General features: G+C 35.2%; 1 protein-coding gene and 1 long non-coding RNA gene across 2 annotated transcripts in view; one reads left to right on the top strand and one right to left on the bottom strand.

The window, feature by feature from the left end:
• LOC127839703 (uncharacterized) overlaps positions 1-23,713 on the bottom strand; it is a 44,965-nt gene that overhangs the window by 1,102 nt on the left and 20,150 nt on the right. Inside the window, exons 3-4 of the mRNA XM_052368086.1 lie at positions 13,268-13,484; positions 79-247 (exon numbers count right to left, since the gene is read on the bottom strand). Coding sequence (XP_052224046.1) covers positions 79-247; positions 13,268-13,484 — 386 coding nt within the window. The remainder of the gene's footprint in view (positions 1-78; positions 248-13,267; positions 13,485-23,713) is intronic.
• On the top strand, positions 18,871-21,649 carry LOC127838797 (uncharacterized). The gene is made up of 3 exons (XR_008029962.1): positions 18,871-19,254; positions 20,227-20,327; positions 20,668-21,649. It is a non-coding gene; the product is annotated as an uncharacterized LOC127838797 (long non-coding RNA).

The raw sequence follows: 23,713 nt of genomic DNA on the forward strand, positions 1-23,713 counted from the left end.
GCACTTTGCAACCATGAATTAAGCCCAAAAGGGTCTCGTATATATTTTTATTCATTTTTATTTTATTTATGTATATACCAAAAGCAAGCTTGTCTTCCATGGACTCAGGGCTCTCTGGGGCCTCACTGACATCCTCACTCTCACAGGGTTCACGCCCAGATCCACTGGTAACCATGGAAACCTCGGCTCTACTGTCCCCACTCCAGTTGTTATCATCCATGGAGATCTGGGATCTGACCCCTTTCATCTGTGTAATTGATAAACAAATGCAAGATGAATACAATATGATACATATAAAAATATCAGGTCCGCTTCCCTTCATCTCCTGATAATTAGGCATATTTGCATGCATTTTGGGAAGAAACTTACACAATTCTGGGCATTTAAAGCATAACATTTCGTAACTGCTTATAAGCATGAACAATCATGGGATAAGAATAAATTTATGAGAAACTTATTATATGCAAAGAAGGAAAAGCGATCATGCAGTGTAGTAAGATCTAGACATGGGTCGAAATCCTGTACAAGAGCATTAAAGAAAAAGAATTTCTTTGGATTAAAAAAAAAAATCTAGGGGGGGTGGGGGATGACCTTAATTCCTAAAACATTGGCTGATTTTATAAAAGTTATAAGGTCATATTCCCATTCCAATATTTTCTATGTTTCATGTTAATTTTAGCAGGATTCATTCAAAATTGTCACACAAAAACAATTATTTTGTTAACCCCAATTTAGAGTAAATTGACATTAAATTTAAAATTTCATGGGTAATGATCAAATTCCCAAATGATTAGAAAAAGCCATGTAAAACAAATATGTATTTAAGCAAAGTAATGAATGAAACGACGATGTTTTCTTTTGTAATCCACATATGTTTCCTGATACATTTTACCAAACATTTTTTACCTATGATGTAAGACAGTTGGCCCAGGTAATCCCAGATAATGCTGGGCATATATATTCCATACATTGCTTATTTATTTACATGTATCTCTTTTAAAAAGGGGTAAATTGACTTGCACCAAACAAATCTTAAGTTGATTCACATATCAAGTGATTTTTTGTTTTGTAATGAGGTAGGAGGTGAATCTGAACAAGTTTCATAAAGATTTAATCATAACTTTAATTATTTTTTCTTAAGTGGTTAATAGTTTTTTTCTCACCAAAGCCAATTGATCAATTTGTTAATTTGACAAATTGATAATTGACTTTGAAAGATTTTGACCAAAATGAGAACTTTGCTCAGATATTGTCAATATCAAAATTTTGACAAAGTTTATAAGTTTAAGCAACAACCACCTCCTCTAGAAAGATTATAAGATAAAAGTAAGCATTTAATACACAATACTCATCTAGGGATCAATCAAAATAAGATTAAATAGCTTAACAATTGCACTTAATATTTATGATGTTTTCTTTATTGAGAAGTGACACATCACTGCCTTTAACCCACAGTTGAACAGTATATGTACATGTAACCATCAGAAATAGGTATATGTAACAATGTGAAATAGATCAAACAAACAAAGTTTATTTTAAGTACGTAAACAATGAGTGAATAATTCATTTTCATGTCATAACTTCAACTATGTATTGTGCAACTGCCTCACAACCGGACAGATAAAGCTACATCGTGACAGATTGTGCAAACTGAAAGTACGATCAGTACTTTGTGCGCTAAAAAAAAATGTAACAAATTTACTGAGTTGAGCCTATAAAATGGTATACACAAAGTTTGTAATTCTAATAAATAATACTTTGACAATTATATCATTTGACAATTATATCACCATATACTGGGAAACAATACTATAAGTCGGACACTAATTTCCGTGGGTCTGCTTGACAACAATTTCAAATGTTCACAAAAAAGGCCGCAAGATAGAAAAGATACTATATGCAAGAACTGGTGATAAAAATATCTGCATTTATAAATTGTGGATCTTTACATACTCTGTAATTCGTACTATATGACAGAATACTTAATAATTAGGTTAAGTGTTTTGCTTGTGCAGACAAACTAGGTTATGGTTAGTGTGACTGGTTAAGAAAACCAGACGCACACTAAATATAACTTACAGGCAAAAACATCATATGCCATCAAAATTTCAAATAATTTTAAATCTACTTTTGTCTAAATTAACTTTGGCTATAACCAGCCGTTAATTAACATGGTTTAAGTGACCATGGTCAGACATATTTCTTCATAATTGTTCATGGACATAATAGACCAATTGTTACTTGGCCATACAAAAATGTGGTGCCTTTAAGAAAACATAGCAAACACTACTAGCCAGTGATTTATTTGCCCAAAATTACAGCATCTTACAGGCTATTTCCCAATGGCGACAAGTAACATGTTTTCCCAAAAATCGGGCATACATTTCCCTGAAAAGATGCCAAACTTGTCCAATAAACTTAATAATTGGTTTATTGATTTAATTATACAGCTATTCAATTCTGTAGCACTTAATAATATAAATTTAAACAAGAGGGCCAAAATGGGCCTAGTTCGCTAACAAGGCCTTGTTCATTGCTTAGTTGAAAATTCAGTTCTCTAGTGCATATTAGATTGGTTCTCTTCTGTTTACTTTTGCAGTGTGAGCATATGATTAATTCTATTTGCATGGGGTTTTTGCATGCAAACATTTGCAAGTAATGCTAATTCTACATGTGTTTACAAGGTTTTTGTAAGATTTGGACCTCCTGACCAAGATTTTGACCCCACATGACCCAATGTCAAACTTTGCATAGATATCATCAAGAAAAACATCCTGGTCAAGTATAATCATTATTGGACCAAAACTATGGCCTCTAGTGTGTTTACAAGGTATCAATGGGACAAATCTTCTGACCAAGTTTCATGAAGATTGGACAAGAAATTTGCCCTCTAGAGTGTTTACAAGGTTTCTCTATAGCCAAATAAGGAAAACTGCCCCGCCCAACGGCGACCATGTTTTTCAACGAACACCACTTTTGAACTTAAACAAGATATCATTAAGACAACCATTTTGACAAAGTAACATGAAGATTGGGCATAAAATATGACCTCTACAGTGTTTACAAGCTTTTCTTTTTTTTGACCTAGTGACCTAGTTTTCAACCCAACATGACCCAATTTCGAACTCCATCAAGGTATCATTGGGACAAATCTTCTGACTAAGTTTCATGTGGCCTCTAGAGAGTTTACAAGGTTTCTCAATAGCAAAATAAGGAAAACTGCCATGCCCACTTGTGGCCATGTTTTTCAACGGACCAGAACCACTTTTGAACGCAACCAAGATGTCATTAAGGCAAACATTTTGACAAAGTTACATGACGATTGGGCATGAAATGTGACTTCTACAGTGTTTAAAAGGTTTTTCTTTTTTTTGTCCTAGTGACCTAGTTTTTGACCTGGCATGACCTAGTTTCGAACTCGACCGAGATATAATTGGGATAAAGCTTCTGACCAAGTTTCATGAAGATCTGAAAGAAATGTGGCCTCTAGAGTGTTTACAAGGTTTCTCAATAGCCAAATAAGGAAAACTGCCCCGCCCATTGGCGGCCATGTTTTTCATCGGACCGGAACCACTTTTAAACACAACCAAGATATCATTAAGACAAACATTTTGACAAAGTTACATGAAGATTGGACATGAAATGAGACTTCTACAGTGTTACAAGGTTTTTCTTTTTTTGACCTAGTGACCTAGTTTTTGAACCGGCATGACCGAGTTTCAAACTCGACCGAGATATCATTGGGACAAAGCTTCTGACCAAGCTTCATGAAGATCGGACAAGAAATGTGGCCTCTAGAGCGTTTACAAAATTTCTCAATAGCCAAATAAGGAAAACTGCCCCACCCACTGGCGGCAATGTTTTTTAACGGACCGGAACAACTTTTGAACTCAACCAAGATATCAGTAAGACAAACATTTTGACAAAGTAACATGAAGATTGGGCTTGAAATGTGACTTCTATTGTTTTTACAAGATTTTTCTTTTTTTTGACCTAGTGACCTAGTTTTTGACCCGGCACAAACCAGTTTCGAACTCGACTGAGATTTAATTGGGACAAAGCTGCTGCTTCTGACCAAGTTTCATGAAGATCAGACAAGAAATGTAGCCTCTAGAGTGTTTACGAACATTGAATGTGAACGGACGGAGGGACAGACGACGGACAAAGACTGATCACAAAAGCTCACCTGAGCCATCAAGTGAGCTAAAAAGCAGTTATAATACAATTGGTATACTGTTATCGATAATCATATTTATAATGTTTCATTTTTCCCAATTTCATGGTTTATCCAGCCTTTGTCCCAAATCCATAATGCACAGGCTGTAAAATAAAGTGAAAAAAAATACTGCAAGCTTTATATCATGGTTAATGCCCGTGTCAATTATCAGGGTTCGTGGACACAATATACAATCACTTTCACATGGGTAGGCTATACCATCAGAAGCACTTCATAAATTATAGCAAATTCTTATGACATCAATTAATATTTCATTTAATCTTAACAGCAGGCCTTAATATGACCTGATTTATTCACAGCATTGTAACATTTCATATCTGCTCTTTCTTATCTATGCTTTGATATGAATGATGTTTGAGTTTTAAATGTGTTGAAAAGATTTAGATGGAAGTATTTAACCCTTAGGATAATAATAGCATTCTGGCTGTGTTATTTTAAGATCGGCTATAATTTTCTGAAAATGTATTATTCAAAGAATTGTGAATTACTCATGGTAAAATGATGATCTAAAACAAAAGTTGACTAATAAAATATGCCGTATATCAAAACGCAACAAAGCAAAAAAAGATTTGAAATACAACACTCTATACAACTGTATAATATTAAATAATATCTTGCACCTGAATTTTCTCAAGTGAAACCAGTGCTTGCTTCTCAGTTGACAAAACAGTACAATATAAAACAACTAAGTGTAAATGATGAGTTCACAAAAATGCCCCATTTTTTTATATCCGCGTAAAAGAAAATTCTCATAAATAAATGCACTGGTCAAAATTTACACTTATGAAAATGATCTTGTTGAATTGGTCACAACAGACTGATCTGGGTTTCGCCAGGAAATGTTTCATCACCTCTCCACCTATTTTAATGGATAAATATCGATTACAAACATGATCCAGGTGCATTTTGAAAAGCACAAACAAAATAAACCTGCTCTTATGTGTAATAAAAAATGTAAACCTCAAACACATTATTTCCAACTGAAGACTTAATATTTCAATATGATTTGTGTGATTGAGTGTATTTTTCAAGGTTTTAGAAGATAGTTGATATAAAAAGCGGCATTCTTTACAAAAACAAGCAAATTTGTTGAACTGATATCCTCCGCTAAATAAACTTTGTTTTGGATCGGTGCAAATCCCTTGATATACAGTATAATCAATAAGAAATGGGTGATTATTAATAAGTAAAAATAAAGTTTAGGGTAATTGCAATTCTAATCATTTACATCTACACACCCATGAAGTTTCATGTTGAACTTTTGTAGCGTATCTTTAATATAGCCCTGAAAAGTTCCATCATACAAAAACAACAAAGGACAATAACTCTCATTTAAGGAAGTGAAGGGTTATGGCTCTGGTGCATGGCACTTCTTTTCATTAATAGCAATACACCCATGAAGTTTCATGTTGAAATCTTGAACAAACAAATGGCAAGAACTCTAATTAAAGAAAGTGTAGTTATGGTTCTTGAGCATGGCACTTGTTCTCATTGATATCTTTACACCTATGAAGTTTCATGTTGATATCTTATGTAGTTTCGGACATATATGCCTAAAGAGTTTTGTGAAAGACGGACGGACGGACCGACAGACTGACAGCAGGACGGATGACACCAATTCTATATCCTTCTGCCTTTCGCGGGGCAATAAAAAGCTCATACCTGCCTGTTAGTTGTATAATCTTGTACTTCTATTTATGTTTAAATCATTAATGAAGGAACTCTTAAATAGTATGTATTTTATTATGATTTAAGTGCATAAAATTATATTGGTAAGCAGGTAATGCAGTGTGTTTTTTAATACTAGTAACACTTGTTTGCGAAGGACACTTTTAGCTTGTCCTTTATGACTGAAGAAAACTTAATAACTTAAGAAATAACTGAATTGATGTTTAAGTCACAAACCTTAAACCAACAAAAGTTTGTTGGAAAAATTTTGGCCAGACTCTGTGAAGATTGATACCACCAAACTATCAGTTTAAACTTAGAAAATGGGTTAATTAAATATGAGAGTATCTATGTGAAGATGCAATATGCAACAAAAACATACATATCAAATTGTGCAATTGCCAATTATGTATGGTGAAAGCCGCCTACTGCTCCAACTTTACCTGCCATAACAGGAAGTAGATAAGGTACATGTATGTACTGTTAAATACTGAAGCAGTTGTGTATCCTATAGGAATGTTTGGGAAGGTCCGGATTTGGTTGCCAGATATGCAAGCTTTGTTAATTTTTATCTTGATCAAATATTTTAACTGTTTAATGGCATTCCACAAAGGTAGTCTATCTATACCTTGAAATATTATACTGTGTCAGCAATTATCTGTTTATTATGCATGTTGCTGTTACAGGTAACATACATGAGTAATGGAAATTTTGAGATAAAAATTCAATTGCTGTATTATAACAAAAATTTTGATTGTCATTTTAATAGAGCTCTTGGGGTCTACATTTAATTAATGATAAAAAAAATATGTTAACAAATCTGTGATAAATGTAACAAGAACTTCCAAAAACTGCCCCCTCAATGTTTTTTCTGGTTTCATACTATAATGTACACTAAGACTTCTGTCGGTAACCTGATATAATGACCACAAAAACTCTTAAAATTCAGACAAATAAGGAAGAAATTATTGTTATAAAACACTTTTCCCCAACGCTAACCTTAAAGTTTCATGAAGACGCAAAAACACTTAAATTCCTATACTGATGTAAAACTTAAGTGGCTAGCATTACATGTGCTGAAAATTTGCTGTGACAGCAAAACACATCCCTTTGGTGTTGCCATCATGTTTATCACATATTGAAAATCATGAATGACTTCAAATACAAAATGCCCATTTCTTTTAACATTGTATGGAAACTATTCAGCATGAAAGTCCCATAAAAGAAATCTGTTGGACAAATGCTCCAGACAAGCATCTTGTTTTAGTTTTAACGATATTTAAAAAGAACTTCCAGAAAAAAATATAATTTCCAACATCAGTGCTTTCCACAGGCAATTTAACGGTCCTTCAGCGGGGAGCTTGAATTTCAATATCAGAGTCCCCGGGATGCGTGCAATTTTCTGATCAGTGTATTCTGACAGTTATTGCAGCTTAAGATCAAAGCGATATCGACTTCACCAAAAATTTTGAAAGCCGATTTACGATCCTTTGTCGCTTTACCCAACTTAAGCCCCCCTAAAGGCGGAGCGTCGCTGTATAAGAAAATCAATATTGGCCAATGAGAGCGCACGCTTTGTATGAGCGACAGCAGTAAGCAGGCAATACCTGCAGTTAAATCATGCAGACGACTCGTGACAAACTTGTAATTGCCACAGAAATCTTAGCCAGTTACTTAGAAGACTGATGATGGCAACTGGACGTAATTCTCGTGGACAACGTGAATTTCATGCATAATAACGTCAAAACATTTATTCGACTCGTAAAGTGTTTAAACAAATTTTCGTTGAATTCATAACGCAATTGTTAATATTTGTTGAAATCTCAAATGGGAATAATTAAATTTGTAATCTGAAACCCATTCCCGTAAGTCGATTTTAACGCGTTTTTAATCCGAAACACACTTCTGAATGTAAATGTTACCGCAACGTTGAAATATTCGTGCTTCAAATAAGCAGTTAAAATTTATTTTGTGTCAAATCTTTTTCTCTATTAAAAAGAGCGCGAAAATTATTCAGCACATACAACGTCGCGTAATTTGCATAGACAGCGTGCGTGTATTGAGCGTTTTAACAAGCACACAACACGTCAGGGGATTGACGCATGTTCAGAGGCAATATTTCATCAAATCTATAAATAGTCACTTAAAATTTATTTCATACTATAGAAAAATGGCAAGGTTCGTGTTAAAGAAATAATTTAGAGCTTTTATCATTAATATTTACCAGAAAGTGATTTATAACAAGAGGCCCATGAGGGCCTGAATCGCTCAACTGGCTGGAATCAATAGGGCTCAAGCCCCTGATAGTATGAACAATCTGAGTAAGTTTTAAATAAAAAGACCCAAAATGGGAAATTTATTGCATAAACAAGAAACGTAAAATTTAAACTTCTAATGGCTCCTTTTCAACAATAAGTTGTAAAAATTTTCTTCACTCTCAATGGGGTTCTGGCCCTTGATAATATAAAACATCCGTTGAAGTTTCAAAAGGATAGAACTTTATATGTAAACAAACAAGAAATATGTTTGTCGGAAACACTATGTCCCCTTCTGCGCTGCTTTGAATATTTTTTTGACCTTTGACCTTGAAGGATGCCCTTGACCTTTCACCACTCAAAATGTGCAGCTCCATGAGATACACATGCATGCCAAATATGAAGTTGCTATCTTCAATATTGCAAAAGTTATGGCAAAATGTTAAAGATTTTCATTTTTTTCTCAAATTCAAGGGGAGATAATTCTGGACTTATAACTCTGATATTGCTCATTTTCAATAGGGTTTGACTCCTCATTCAGATAAAGACACTGTGCAAGTTGGGAAATGATTGGATGAAAACAGTGGACTTTATTGCGTAAACAAGCCTTATTTCACAATTTACTCAAATTCAAGGGGAGATAATTCTGGACTTTTTACTCTGATGTAACCCATTTTCAATAGGGTTCGAGTCCTCATTAATATAAAAACACTGAACAAGTTTGAAAAGAATCAGATGAAAACTGTTGACATAATCAGGTAAACAACAAAAAGTCTAATGCACGCACGGCCGGACGACGGAAACCACGCCATGACATAAGCTCTTCAGGCCTTCAGCCAGTAGAGCTAAAAACGGAATAAACGGGATTCATATCAGGATAAATAAAAACTTGAAAAGTAGTAAGTATACAGTAACAGAGTCGGGTTGAAACGGATGTATTGGGGAATCGTTCGAGTCGGGATTTTACTACCTATGCGGGAAAGTTTTAAAACAATTTAACAATATACATTTTTAAATGACCTACGTTAGCGTTACCGATCGCCAAAATCGCCCTTGGCGATAACAATTTCTGGCTGCAATTAAAAATAAGATTTTCATTAAATTGGCGATTGAATAAAATTGACCCTATGCTTTTCAAATGCACAATCTAAATGCCCGTTTTCAGGCCGTATAATTCGCCAGAAACATCGCTAAGATTACACAGTTAACACCCTTACCGAAAAGGCCCCAGGGGATGTACGTCGACGTACATTATTTTGTACTTCGACATTAGGGCTGTCACGATTAAACGGTATATCGGCGTTGCTGCACCGTTTTTTTAAATACTATTATATTAGCACAGATATGAATACATTACATGATTATTTTGATATAGATATCGTTTTGAAAACTGTAGAAGCGATTCAAAAGGGCTAAATAAATAATCCGTTAATATCCAGGTCAAGCAAGCGCACCCACTGGTAGATGTTTAACTTTCACGTTTAAAATACGGCGATATATGGGTCCGTACCTTTTTAGGAATTAGGGACAGATTTCCTCTGCAAATAAGTTCATAATTATCAAAAAAATGTTTATTCTATTTCTTATTTTCTTTCTTTAGTATATCGATCGTTCAAAGCACTTCCAAATCATGTTATCTTAAGATTCTGAATAAGTCGAGGAAGAGTCAGAACGCAACGGATTTTCAATACTGGGCCTGCTGACTCCGCATTTTAAACATGCCCTTGAAGCGTTCGATTTACACAGACCACAGTCACAGCTATTGTAAACAACATGGCGGACATTTTAGAAAAAGACGCGAATAACAATAACAATAACAATGACTACTTCTACTAAGTTTATTACAGTTTCTTTTACAGTTTCTAGTCATACTAATGATACCACTGTTTTCTGATTATTGAGCTTAATAAAGTTTGTAAAACTTGTTATTCTGCTGTTTTCTTCACAGATACATATTCTGTAAAATATCGCGGTACGTACCGCGATACAGTGTTGCCGTACCACGATATACCGTGGTACGCTCACGGCGTATCGTGACAGCCCTATTTGACATACAAAATTGTACTTCGACGTACAATTTTTACTTACCCTTGAGTGTTAGCCAACAGAAGACCCCTTACATCTGTTGCTTTGATCCGCAAGTTAAACATTCACTGCGCTATTTTCAGACTCTTTATACGAGTTTTAATTTTAAATTTGATTCCATATTATTTGGCCTATGCTTTCTAAACAATAGTGTTACCACAATAAAACAGTGGAAGTCTACAATGTGTATTAGCAACCTGCTGTGGTGATCCTTATCTTATCCCTTTGAGCGTCAAGTTATGATATATAGATCAGACATCGGCCGGCTGTCTAATAAAGTGTATAAAATGTATTATTTAAACCGATTTTATAATAAACACCGTCAAGTAGATACTTATTTTTATTTCTTTTTTTTTTTCAATTTTGATAATTTTATTCATTTTGTCCTCAATTAAAAAAGAGATTTGAAACATTTATTATGAATAAATCTGAAGGAAAAGCGGCTCAAAAGATGAGTGTTTTGATTGGCTGTTCAGAAAATGTGTACGTCGACCTACAAAAATGTACGTCGAAGTACAAATTGTACTTCAACGTACAAATATATACGTCGAAGTGTATTTCATATTTGTACGTCGAAGTACAATTTTTGTATGTTGACGTACATATTGTATGTCGACGTACATTTCATTTTTTACCTAATAGTTCTTGTTGACTTTGGACCTAAATGGTACGCCATAGCTAATGTCTTAAATGGTCACGCTTTACACTGCGACCAGACTTTTTCAACATTTGGGTTACTCGGCGATTTACGTGACAACTGAATCACTGAAGCGTGCCGGGTTATGACCTTTAGATGTTACGATTCAACGTTATCGAATCGACCAGTACGGAATTGTCATTTAAGAAGATGGACGAAGTTATGGCACTATTGACATAGCCACTATAAACTTATTTTCCAAGAAACAACGATTTTGATTGGCTAAAAAGTTGATAAGAGTAACTTCCCTTTACGGTCGCTATGCTACTTGAAAGACCGATTTAGAAAGTGAGATGCAGATTCCGGGAAAAATTGATGCTTCGAACGAAAAAGGAAAGTCGAAGCAACAGAATTTCACACAATTCTTTAGAAAAGAAAGTGGACAGAATAATGTAAGCTCAGGAAATTATCAAATGTTAGGTTCGTGATCAGAGGATGTCTCCAATAGTGCAGACGCGAATGCAAAATCGAAAACATCTTATCTAACCAGTGTATATAAACAGTTTAAAACAGTTTCCAAGTTCTACAGTTAAATATATTTTGGACATTTTTTCTTCAATTTTTATGAACTGACAAGTTCAGAATAGTTTCAATATGAACATACGTTGAACATATTCCTAGTTTATAGAATGTTGGTTCTTAAAAGAGATTTGTGTGGGTTTAATCAATCTTTTCTATGAGTCCCCCTCTTTTAAATGTTAGAGGGGATCAAGCCCCCCTTTTCCTGAAAGTGAGAGGGGGTGGGCCAGAACCCCTATCTACTTTTTCTAGATGAAACTCTGCATACCCCAATATTTCATGAATTCATGATCACTAAGCCACCGGTGTCTATGTAAACAAAAAAAAATCCGCTGCAAAATGTCAGCAAGTGGCTCACCAGCGAAGAAAAAAAACTTCAAGGGGGGGGGGGGGGCATGCCCCCGGACCCCACTATATTTGGCTACTAAGTTTTTTTCCTTAGCGCCAACCTAGAGTGACTGGGGGATTTTCTTGAAGAGTCATAGCGCACCAAATGACGTCGTTTGACGCTGTTTTTCTTTGAGTTAAAACGCACCACAGAACTTCAATTGACACGTTAAAAAAAACACACACAAAAACCTCTATCAGCCCCGGGGCGCCTGACAAAAATCCTGTGGAAAGCACTGCAACATGCATAGTTAAATAAGCAAACTAATTGTCTTATAACACACAATGTCATTTGCTTTCATATTTCTTTACATGAGTAATTTTCCGCCACTGAAAAATAACATGTGATAGCCTTAAATTGAACATTTTGACTTGTCTGGTTCCAGATTCTTATAGCTTTTATTCTTATCATTGCTTATATAGTTTGTTTTAAAGGGCCATGAACCATCAAATTTGCAATTTTTTTGTGCTAAAATGGCTACGACATAAAAGGTATTAAAGAACTGGAAAGCAAAGACACCAAAGCCTGAGTGTAACATTCTTTTACAAGGACAGTCACTGTTAAAAAAATATCTAGTTATGAAAGGGTTGAAGAACTAAACCATTGCCAAATTTATTTTATATATAAAAATCATTTAAAAAGACACACCGTAAATGGACATAACTAAAAAAAATATGGTTTATCATTTAATGTTTTGATTGATTTTATATTACTTTAAGACAAGAGATGTGTTTGTAAGAAACACAATGGCCCCTATTGCGCCGCTTTGAAGCCATAAATTTGACCTTTGACCTTGAAGGATGACCTTGACCTTTCACCACTCAAAATGTGCAGCTCCATGAGAAACACATGCATGCCAAATATCAAGTTGCTACTTTCAATATTCAAAAAGTTATTACCAAACTTTAATGAAGGTTAAAGTTTTAGGAAAGGAAAATACAATGATATTTGACCTTTGACCTTGAAGAATGACCTTCACCTTGACTTTTCACCACTCAAAATGTGCAGGTCCGTGAGATACACATGCATGCCAAATATGAAGTTGCTATCTTCAATGTTGCAAAAGTTATCAAACTTTAACCAAGGTTAAATTTTTGGGACACACACAATGAATGAATGAAAGACAGACAGACAGACAAGCCAAAAACAATATACCCCCGATCAAAGCATAAAAACTAAGTAAGCTAAAAATGGATACATTTTTTTGTGCTAAACAATTGGAGTCGAACAACTAATTGCATGAAAAATTATCTGAAGCATGGCATAACATTTCAGATGTTTTACAATTAATATAATTTTTATCAGTGTAAAATACAAAATCGGCTTAAAATTAGGACATGCCAGACATGTGTTTACTGGTAACTAACCAAGAGGACCATGTTTACAAAAGCTTATCTCAACAACCAGGCATGCCATACCTCAGTTTTAAGACAGCCAATTGACTGGTCCTTGCATTTTTCGGACAGCTCTTCCACATTTGATGCCATCACAAATGAACCAGTCTCCAGGCTCTTGGGCTGGTCCATCTTCTCACCATGGCAACCGGAGTCATACACCCTTAGACTGTCAAACTTTACTGCATCTTTGTCATTGCAGGGGTCCAGCTCTTGCTTCCTGTCTGTTGAATCACTTACGCTGTAAAGAAATAAAATGAGCCACGCTCAGTGAAAACCAGGATCAAGGCAAGTGCACTGGCTAATTAGGGTCAACACCTTACACAGGATTTTTGTTTAGAACTTACTTCCTTTAACCCTTTCCCACTCAGAAGCGAAGTGAAAATGGCTAAGTGCAAATACACAACATGTAGCATAAAACCAGAACAGCCTGCAAGTAACTCGCAGTCTGTTCAGGTTTTATGCTGTTTGCTGCTCATCAGTATCTAAGGGTTAAATTTAACTTTCTAAGGGACTACAAATGCATCAAAATACGTGTCTAAGTGGTAAAGGATTAAACAAAAAGTTCAATAAAAGCTGATTAGCCTATGCAAACTGCACAAGCTAATCTGGATGTCACTTTACACACATGAATTACGTCCAGTATTCTCAGCTCCAGGATCAAATATAGGATACATGTAATGATATTAATACATGTATTGTGTTCGCTTCAGTATGATAATGGGGTTTTATGACATCCCAATTATGCACGACAGACAGGGTCACTGTGCAGATGATGTCAAGGACTTCGTGACCATTCTCTAGTAGTTTTTCAATAACCGACTGTACAACACACCAGCTGGAAACACTAAGTCGTTATGCTCAATGCCAGTCATATAGGCTGAAGAATCAATGGATCACTTTGCAAACCTAACCATGAATGTCCATCCCATATGCAGATTTAGCAATTGTTTTAGCTACACATGTATTTGTTGTAACACTAGATGGTGAGAAGCTTTACCATGACACTGAACCATGACAGTTAAGAGTTAACTTCCTTAAGGCCTCAGATGTCATTGGAATGTGTCTGAATTTAAAAGACAATTGGTCTATACTCATTTTATTTTGCAGTTAAATTATAAATACTCCAGTCTACAATAGAAACTTATTATAACTGCACCATTTTTCACATTTTTTAATGGGAACCACGGTATTCACGATTAAATCATTGTCATGTAGTGTAATAAACTAACTCTTTAGGATCAGGGGACAAAAATATTTCTAAACTGCACTCGTTCTGCAGGACAAGTGCATTAACATTTTCACTCGTCCTGCAAACACATGCACTTGTCCTTCAAAGTATGTGTAAAATAAAGATTGCTGATATGACTAATAAAGTTTCCTATATCACTGCTAAAATGCTGCTTACTCAGTTATTCATGCCAGCTGATCACAAAAGAAATGTTAAGCAGTGAAATAAGTTAGATCTACTTTATTTATGAGGAACACAAAATAAATAAATAAAGACAATTTTATGTTTTCCTTTTTACTAACGCTCGCGTGCTTTCCGTTTCGGACATTTGAACATCGCTCCCAGCAACTTTAAAGAATGCTCGTATGTCAGACATTTTTCAGACAAAATTCAGACTGGTTTCAAACCGTACTTCACGGTTAAAAATTCAGACTGGTTTCAAACCATACTTCACGGTTAAAAATTCTTTAAAGATCAATACTAACAGTGAATGCAGTTGGATGCCTCCCTGTCAACATGGACACGCAAAGTTTACACCAAAAAGCCAATATTTACTCGAGAAACAGTCTCGCATAACAACACGCACCTGCTGTTTGAAATTTACAATTACAATTTCCGGTTCATTCGCATTCTACTTTCGGAATAGATATGCTTTAAGAAAATGATTTTATTTAATGAAAACGAGTCTTTCTGGTCAGAAAATACACATTTTAACTGTAGGACGAGAGCTTTAGGGAAATTCACTCGTCCTTTCAAGTTTTCACTCGTCAATACGAGCGGACGAGTGGAATTTTTTGTCCCCTGAGGATGAATTATTCTTACATTTTACCCTTTCCTACTTTTCTACCGTAAAAATGCAGTCATTAGTCGAGAAACATAGTGAAAATGTCTATGTGCTAACAGCATAATACCTGAACAGCCTGCGAGTAACTCGCAGACTGTTCAGGTTTTATGCTGTTTGCTGCTCATCAGTATCTAATGGTTGGAATTGAAGCCTTTGAATCTAGTAAGAAAGGACTTGAAATAAATTTATCTTTCTTAGGGACTAACAATACATACAGTCATGTATCTAAGTGGGAAAGGGTTTATTCAGTTTGACATTTTCTTTTATATAGAAAAGTTTGTTTACCTATCTATGTACTAAATTATATGATCGCTTTTTAAATACCTAATACATTTATATTATCATTATCTGAATTGCTAAAAGATTATTATATCCTTATTGCTAAAAAATTGAAAATGCAATAATTATTGTAAAAAATAATTTGTTTCATCGTTTGCAAGGTCAAATTAAAATTATAATTAATTTGAAACTTTTTTTAAGTGTATGGACATTGGTTGCCTTGGTCACAGTTTTACAGAAACATTCTGAAACATTGTGTATGAATAAGTGATTATATTTTTTTATTAACAGAATGCAAACTTTGAACTAGGCATATGCGTTCTTGATTTATCATCCGAAAACCATTTTATTATTTCGGGTCACCGTGACCTTAACCTTTGACCTAGTGACCTCAAAATCAATAGGGGTCATCTGCGAGTCATGATCAATCTACCCATGAAGTTTCATGATCCTAGGCCCAAGCGTTCTTGAGTTATCTTCTGACAACCACCTGGTGGACGGACCGACCGACAGACCGACCGACCGACATGAGCAAAGCAATATACTCCCTCTTCTTCGAAGGGGGGCATAAATATATTGGTAGTTTTGAAGAAAGATATTGATATTCTTACACTACAAGCAGCGTTCTAGATAAGGTGCGTAATATACGCTTTAGAAATATCAAGATACGCTCAATTTATCATTTCCGTGCGTACATTTAAGCAAGCCAATCTGGACAGTACGTAAATGCTGTACATTCTCTGCGTACAACGTTAACAAAAAATATAAACAGCTGATTGTCTATCGCCAGAATATGAGACTGGTTATCGTCAAAATTAGAGCTAATTTGTGCGCTGGATTGTAGAAATATTTAGCCAGTCGGTATGTATACTCTGTATCATCTAGACGCATGGTAAATTAAGTATTGATTTTTTTTAACAGACACTGATCAAGCGCTTATGTGTTTATTAAATTAAGCCAAAACAAATTACTTCTCATAGTAAAATTGATTCTTTTTAAACGGTAAAAGTTGTTTCCAGTAAAAACATTGTACTGCCAATACTGAATGATTTAATTTCCTCTGTTTTCAAATAAACAAGAGGGCCATGATGGCCCTGAATCGCTCACCTGACTAACCTTGCTTCATGAACTTAAATTTTATTAGACCCATATACAATCCCAAGCCAAATTTCATTAATTAATACATTCTGACAAAATTTCATTAAGACGTGATGACAACTGTGACCTCTTTCATCTACACAAGGTTTGACTAGAATTGGCCCGGTGACCTAATTTTTGACCCCAGATGACCCATATAAGATCCAAAATCAGATATTATCAAGATAAACATTCTTACCATATTTCATTAAGATCATATGAATACTATGACTTCTATTGTCTTCACAAAGATTTTCTATGGTTTGACCTAGTGACCTAGTTTGACCCCAGATGACCCAAATACAATCCCAACCCAGATTTCATCAAGATAACATTCTGACCAAATTTCATAAAGATTGCATGAAAACTGTGACCTCTATTGTCTACACAAGGTTTTTCTATTATGCCCTAGTGACCTAGTTTTTGACCCCAGATGACCCAAATACAATCCCAACCAAGATTTCATCAAGATAAACATTCTGACCAAATTTCATAAAGATTGGATGAAAACTGTGACCTCTACTGTCTACACAAACAAAATGTTGATGGACACACGCACACGCACATACAGACGCCGGACATCACACGGTCACATAAGCTCACCATGTCACTTCGTGACAGGTGAGCTAAAAAGGACACACGCTAAACGCTAATAAAACAACTGTTGAAAGTTGGCAAAACAGTTTTCTGTCGCTCACAGTGGTGGACATTTAAGACGAAGTTCGTCTTAAATGTAAAATCTGCCACCAATACAAGGCTGATAATGTTTGGGCCACTGACGGAGCAATTAACATTCAAAAGTCAGCAATGGTTTTACTTTTAGCAAATTACCCTTCAAGCAAGGCAAAATTTGACCATTTACCCCCATGCTTTGAAAAGTGGGGGTATTTACCCCCATGGGTCAAAAATTATCTATAGCGCTGACAAGATTCGTGATTTTTGCATACATCCCGTCTGTAGATCTGCCATAGTCATTAGCACTTTTCTACGGAATTCTATAGAAAATATTATGGAATTCTACGGAAATCGATGGAAATCCATGGAATTTGATGGAATTCCATCCACTTGCCAATTTTCCATCTGAAGCTGTTATGGAATTCCACGGAATCTCGACTAAAATTCCATGCATTTCCACGGAATGTATGGAAAACACATGGAAAGTTGGACTTAGCCATTTTAATCAACGGAAATCGTTATGGAAAATAACTTATACATTTTTTTGGATGGAAATCAATGGAAAATAACTTAGAAAATTTTTCGCTGGTTGTCTGAAATGTATTTGTAGTTTAATACATGTATGAATTTATTTGCATCATGTATTTTGTATTTAAAAGAAAATGCAATAAAGATAATTATAAATTTGTTCTAGAAATTGGAACAGTTCTGGAACTGTTCCATATTTGTGTTCTAAAACGTATGTTCTGGAATTGTTCCAAAACAGTTTTTTAGAATAAATCCAGAACATTTGTGGAAAATGGCTTAGGACTTAAACTGTACCAATAATTTCAAGAACCTTTTTAGAACATTTCAAGGACAAAATATGGTCAAGAAATTTCTAAAAATGTTTTAAAATTTAGTTCTAGAACACATCTAGAATGCTTTAAGAACCAGTAAGTTCTACAAAAGTTCTAATGGGGAATAAGAACACATATAGAACACCTTACACTTACAAATAGCCAAATAGACTTCATAGTAGCGATAGCAGCAGCAGCAGTAGTAGTAGTAGTTGTAGATGTAGTAGCTATATTAGTAGTAGTAGTTGTTGTTGTTGTAGTAGGTGTTGTTGTTGTAGTAATTGATATAGTAGCAGTAAGTAGTAGTAGTAGAAGTAGTAGCATTAACAGTTTCTGTAGCAATAGTAGTAGCAATAGAAGTAGCAGTAGTAGCAGTTGTTGCAGTAGTAGCAGTTGTTGCTGCTGCTGTTGCTGCTGTTGTTGTTGCTGCTGTTGTTGTTGTTTCTGCTGTTGTTGTTGCTGCTGTTATTGTTGCTGTTGTTGTTGGTGGTGTTGTTGTTGATGCTGTAGTAATTAAAGTAGTAGTTCTGCAGAAGTAGGAGTAGTTATTACTTTCAAAGCAATTTCTACAAGTTTAAATTCCTTAACCCTGTCCATGTGGTATACACACTGTTTTTTCTCAATATCAAACTCAGCCAGTCCAGGTTGTCAAATAACAATCTATCTGATAAGCCCAGCTTGTGCAGTGAGTCAGATGTTGGGTATGTTTGCTGCAAATCTATTGGTTATAAGATATAACAGCCTTTTCTAATTGGCTGAATTCAAATACAGAAAGTTTACCTGTTAGATTGAAACATGAAACATGGTGGAAAATGTACTGGTTTAACTTGTTAAAATAAAGTTAAAGAAATTTAACAAACAGAAGAGTTCATTAGTTTTTCCATTAAAAACACTTTTTTAAAATACTTATGTATTTATATCATTTGGAAAGTGACATGAAATATTGTTAAAGAGTGATGCATACAGTGTTTGAGCAGTCTGTCTAGGAATAGAACAACAACTGAAGGTTTGTGATTTTTATTATTTATAAATATTCCTTTAAATTTAATCTTCTTATGACATTATTGTAGACCTTTTTATGTGATATTTGAGGTTTTAGTATGGCAAATATTAGTTAAGCAGCTGTCACCCAAATTTTCATTTAGTGGAGTTTGCAGGTTGAAAAAGGAAGTAATAAGACCTATGTGGAGAAATTAATAACGTTGAATGTAGTATCGGAATTTTATCATGCAAGGTTATAGAACTGAGGCTAAGGAAGTTTTGTACTGTGCATGTTGAGCACTCTATGCTCATTAATGGTGTTAATGTTTATTATTATCCCCCGTCCATAGCCATATCTTGGAAGTGCTTTGGCAGATTTCACTGAAACTTGGTGTGAGTATGTATATGGATAAGAGGATGATGCATGCCAAATGACATTGTACACCATTAGTTAATAACAGAGTTATGGCCCTTTGTATCTTGAAAAAATGCTTTTTTGTGTGTCCAAGGCCATATCCTGGAAGTGCTTTGGCGGATTTCATTGAAACCTGGTTCGAGTATATATATGGATAAGAGGATAATGCACGCCAAATGACATTGTACACCATCTGTTAAAAACGGGGTTATGGCCCTTTGTATCTTTAAAAAATGCTTGTTTGAGTGTCAAATATAATACTTATGTGTCCAGAAGCATATTGGCGGGGGATATCAATTCAACGAATTTGCTTGTAAATAAAAAATTAAACCAATGGAATTGGTTTTTAGGTATCTGAGTGTGCATTTTCATACCAATAGAATTACACATCATTCTAATTATAGCAATAATAAATTTGTACTAATCATACCAACAAATTAAGTTATGCTTAGTGCTTTGCGATGTATTCACTTCGTTTTTAGTTCTCTTTCTATAGACCATTTAACAACTTAATATTTAAAACAATTCATGAATTACGTTCCATATACATTTTCATTATGTGCTTTAATTACCATTGACCAGTTGATGGAAGATACTGCAGAGTTTGGCAGGGAAATAATCCAACAGCAAAGCCGCTCTTTAAGCGCATTCACCTAGAGGACTTACAGGGCCACACATTCATGGTAAATATTGTCATGCCCTGGGCTAGATAAGTTATTTAATGTTAACCACCTGAAAGTATTTTGTCTTACACTTTTCTGGATCCTGTGATAACTTTAAAAGTTCTAAGTATTTTTTCATGAAACTTGGAACATGAACAGATGACAATAAGGACATTTTGCACGTCATTTCATGTTGTTTATAATACAAGAATTCTGGTTGCTATGGCAACAAATATATTTAACAAACTTAAAATAGTGAAGTTTAACAGGTAGGGGACCATATTGCTTTGCAATCTCTTGTTATAGTTTGAATGTAAATAACTCTTTGCTTTAGACATTTTTATGATTTTTTATTCTGTAGAGCACATGTGAGCAGTATACAATGTACCTCATACCAAAAAGAACCCGGAGGCAGTGACTGGTGTTCAATATTCTCAGAAGAAAAGGAAAATGGCAGTGGAAGACTTGGACAAACATTTTTTTAAACTAGCCTCTGTGTTAAGCCTGGCAGTCTGTGGCTGGTGACATGTTTTATTTGGGTTACTTCTTGTATAAAAAAGACCAGTTATTTATTTTGTGAATTATATTTTGTGTTTGTTTTTTGTCTTAATTTATTATATTTTTTTTAATTTAGGAATTTGAAACTTGGATAATTGAATAAAGTCCGTGTTCAACAGTACTGAGCATAGTATAATAAATAACAAATTTACAACAGTTGTTAATTTGTTATGTATTATTATCAACTATGCTCAGTACTTGAATACTGGCTGTCTGCATGGGAATTTGTTTTCTAGAAAGTTGGTTTCAGACTTAAATATTTGAAGTTAACCTTCGGAACTTTTCTAGAATTGTACTGGAACACATCAACTAAAACTGAACTTCTGTTATCATACTAAAAGTGTTCTAGAATTAATAAGGAACAGTTGTTGAACGTTAAAATTTATGAGAAAAAACTCAAGAACAATTCTGCGTGATGTGTGTGTGTGCATGTAATTGTGTGTGTTTATGAACATATGTGAGAAAGGATGTATACTTGTCACAAGATAAATGTAAAATTCTACTTCTATGTTTTATATTGTGCCTTTTATAAGTTTTTCTTTTCTCACCTGTATATGCGTGCATGTTTATGGATGTGTTTTTGAATGTGTGTGTGCATGCCTGTGGTTAAGAGAGTAGGTACTTTATGAAAATGTAAAACCACTCATTTTTGAATATGTACTGTGACTGCACGTGTGTGGTTAATGATTGATGCTATATCTTGTTCTTGTTTAACTTCTATGATGAAACCTTTAGTTACATTCACATTTGTTTTTCAAAATCAACGAAATGCCTTTAATCTATAATCTGTTTTTTTCTATTTTATTCCAGCTTTTTATTAAATTCCATAGCTTTTCACGGAATTCCACGGCATTCTATGGAATTCCACGGCATTCTATGGAATTCCACGGCGTTCTATGGAATTCCACGGCGTTCTATGGAATTCCATGGCATTCTATGGAATTCCACGGCATTCTATGGAATTCCACGGCATTCTATGGAATTCCACGGCATTCTATGGAATGCCACGGAATTCTATGGAATTCCACGGCATTTTATGGAATTCCATCCCATATCAAGTCCCTCTTCTGTTTTTTTTTCACTTTTCCATTGATTGCATGGAATCGGATGGAAAGTTAGTGCCAATACTCCACGGAATTCCATCTAACGATTTCCATAGAATTCCATATGATTCCGCGGCAGATCTACAGACGGGATCTCGCATCACTCGCAGCGATGGCTGCAATGTGACAAATCGCGGTGATTCCGAGAGAAAAGAAAATTTGGGTGATGTCTTGGCGATTCCACAGTGACCGTCATGCGATGTATGTCGCTGTAAGGCAATCAGCGCCAAATGGGAATCGGAAATATGCATTCCGCAAACTAGGATACATTGTAAATAACCGAAATAATAAATATTCAGCCCATTGGGAATGGGCAAAAAATGACTTCGCAAACTGGAAATCTTAAATTTGGCAATCCAGTACAAAGATGGCGTTGATCACAGCTTCATTGCTTTATCCCTCCGTTAAACTGATTTAAATTGCTTTGAGGTTAAACAACCTTCAACAGCTAATTGGTGTTAATCTGTTGTGTAATGTTAATAAAGGTGTGAAAAACTCACGAGTCAGTGTTTATTACATGTACTCCCTATCAGAGCAGTATGTGTAAGAACAAGGGCTGTTTGTAAAACATGCATGCCCACCATATGGGCTGTCAGTTGTAGTGGCAGCAATTGTGTAAATACGTTTTTTGTCACTGTGACCTTGACCTTTGACGTAGTGACCTGAAAATCAATAGGGCTGCCAGTCATGATAAATGTACCTATGAAGTTTCATGATCCTAGGCCTAAGTATTCTTTAGTTATCACCTGGAAACCATTTTACTGTTTCGAGTCACTGTGACCTTGATCATTAACCAAGTGCCCTGCAAAATCAATAGGGGTCATCTGCCAGTCATGATCAATGTACTTATGAAGTTTCATGATCCTAGGTGTAAGTATTTTTAAGTGTTCATCAAGAAACCATTTTACTGTTTCGAGTCACTGTGACTTTGACCTTTGACATAGTGACCTGAAAATCAATAGGGGTCATTTGCCAGTCATGATCAATGTACCTATGAAATTTCATGATCTTAGGCGTAAGCATTCTTGAGTTATCATCCGGAAACCATTTTAATGTTTCCAGTCACTGTGACCTTGACCTTTGACCTAGTGACCTGAAATTCAATAGGGGTCATCTGCCAGTCATGATCAATCTACCCATGAAGTTTCATGATCCTAGGTGTAAGCATTCTTGAGTTATCATCTGGAAACCATTTTACTGTTTCGAGTCACTGTGACCTTGACCTTTGACCTAGTGACCTGAAAATCAATAGGGGTCATCTGCCAGTCATGATCAATGTACCTATGATGTTTCATGATCCTAGGCATAAGCATTCTTGAGTTACCATCCGGAAACCATTTTACTGTTTCAATGACTGTGACCTTGACCTTTGACCTAGTGACCCGAAAATCAATAAGGGTCATCTGCAAGTCATGATCAATGTACCTATGAAGTTTCATGATCCTAGGTGTAAGCATTCTTGAGTTATCATCCGGAAACCATTTTACCGTTTCGAGTCACTGTGACCTTGACCTTTGACCTAGTGACCTGAAAATCAATACGGGTCATCTGCAAGTCATGATCAATGTACCTTTAAAGTTTCATGATCCTAGGCCTAAGCGTTCTTGAGTTATCATCCGGAAATCATTATACTGTTTCGAGTCACTGTGACCTTGACCTTTGATCTAGTGACCTGAAAATCAATAGGGGTCATGAGCAGGTCATGATCAATGTACCTATGAAGTTTCATGATCCTAGGCCTAAGCG

This window comes from Dreissena polymorpha, chromosome 7 (assembly GCF_020536995.1).
Source record: "Dreissena polymorpha isolate Duluth1 chromosome 7, UMN_Dpol_1.0, whole genome shotgun sequence".
Classification (NCBI taxonomy): Eukaryota; Metazoa; Mollusca; class Bivalvia; order Myida; family Dreissenidae; genus Dreissena; species Dreissena polymorpha.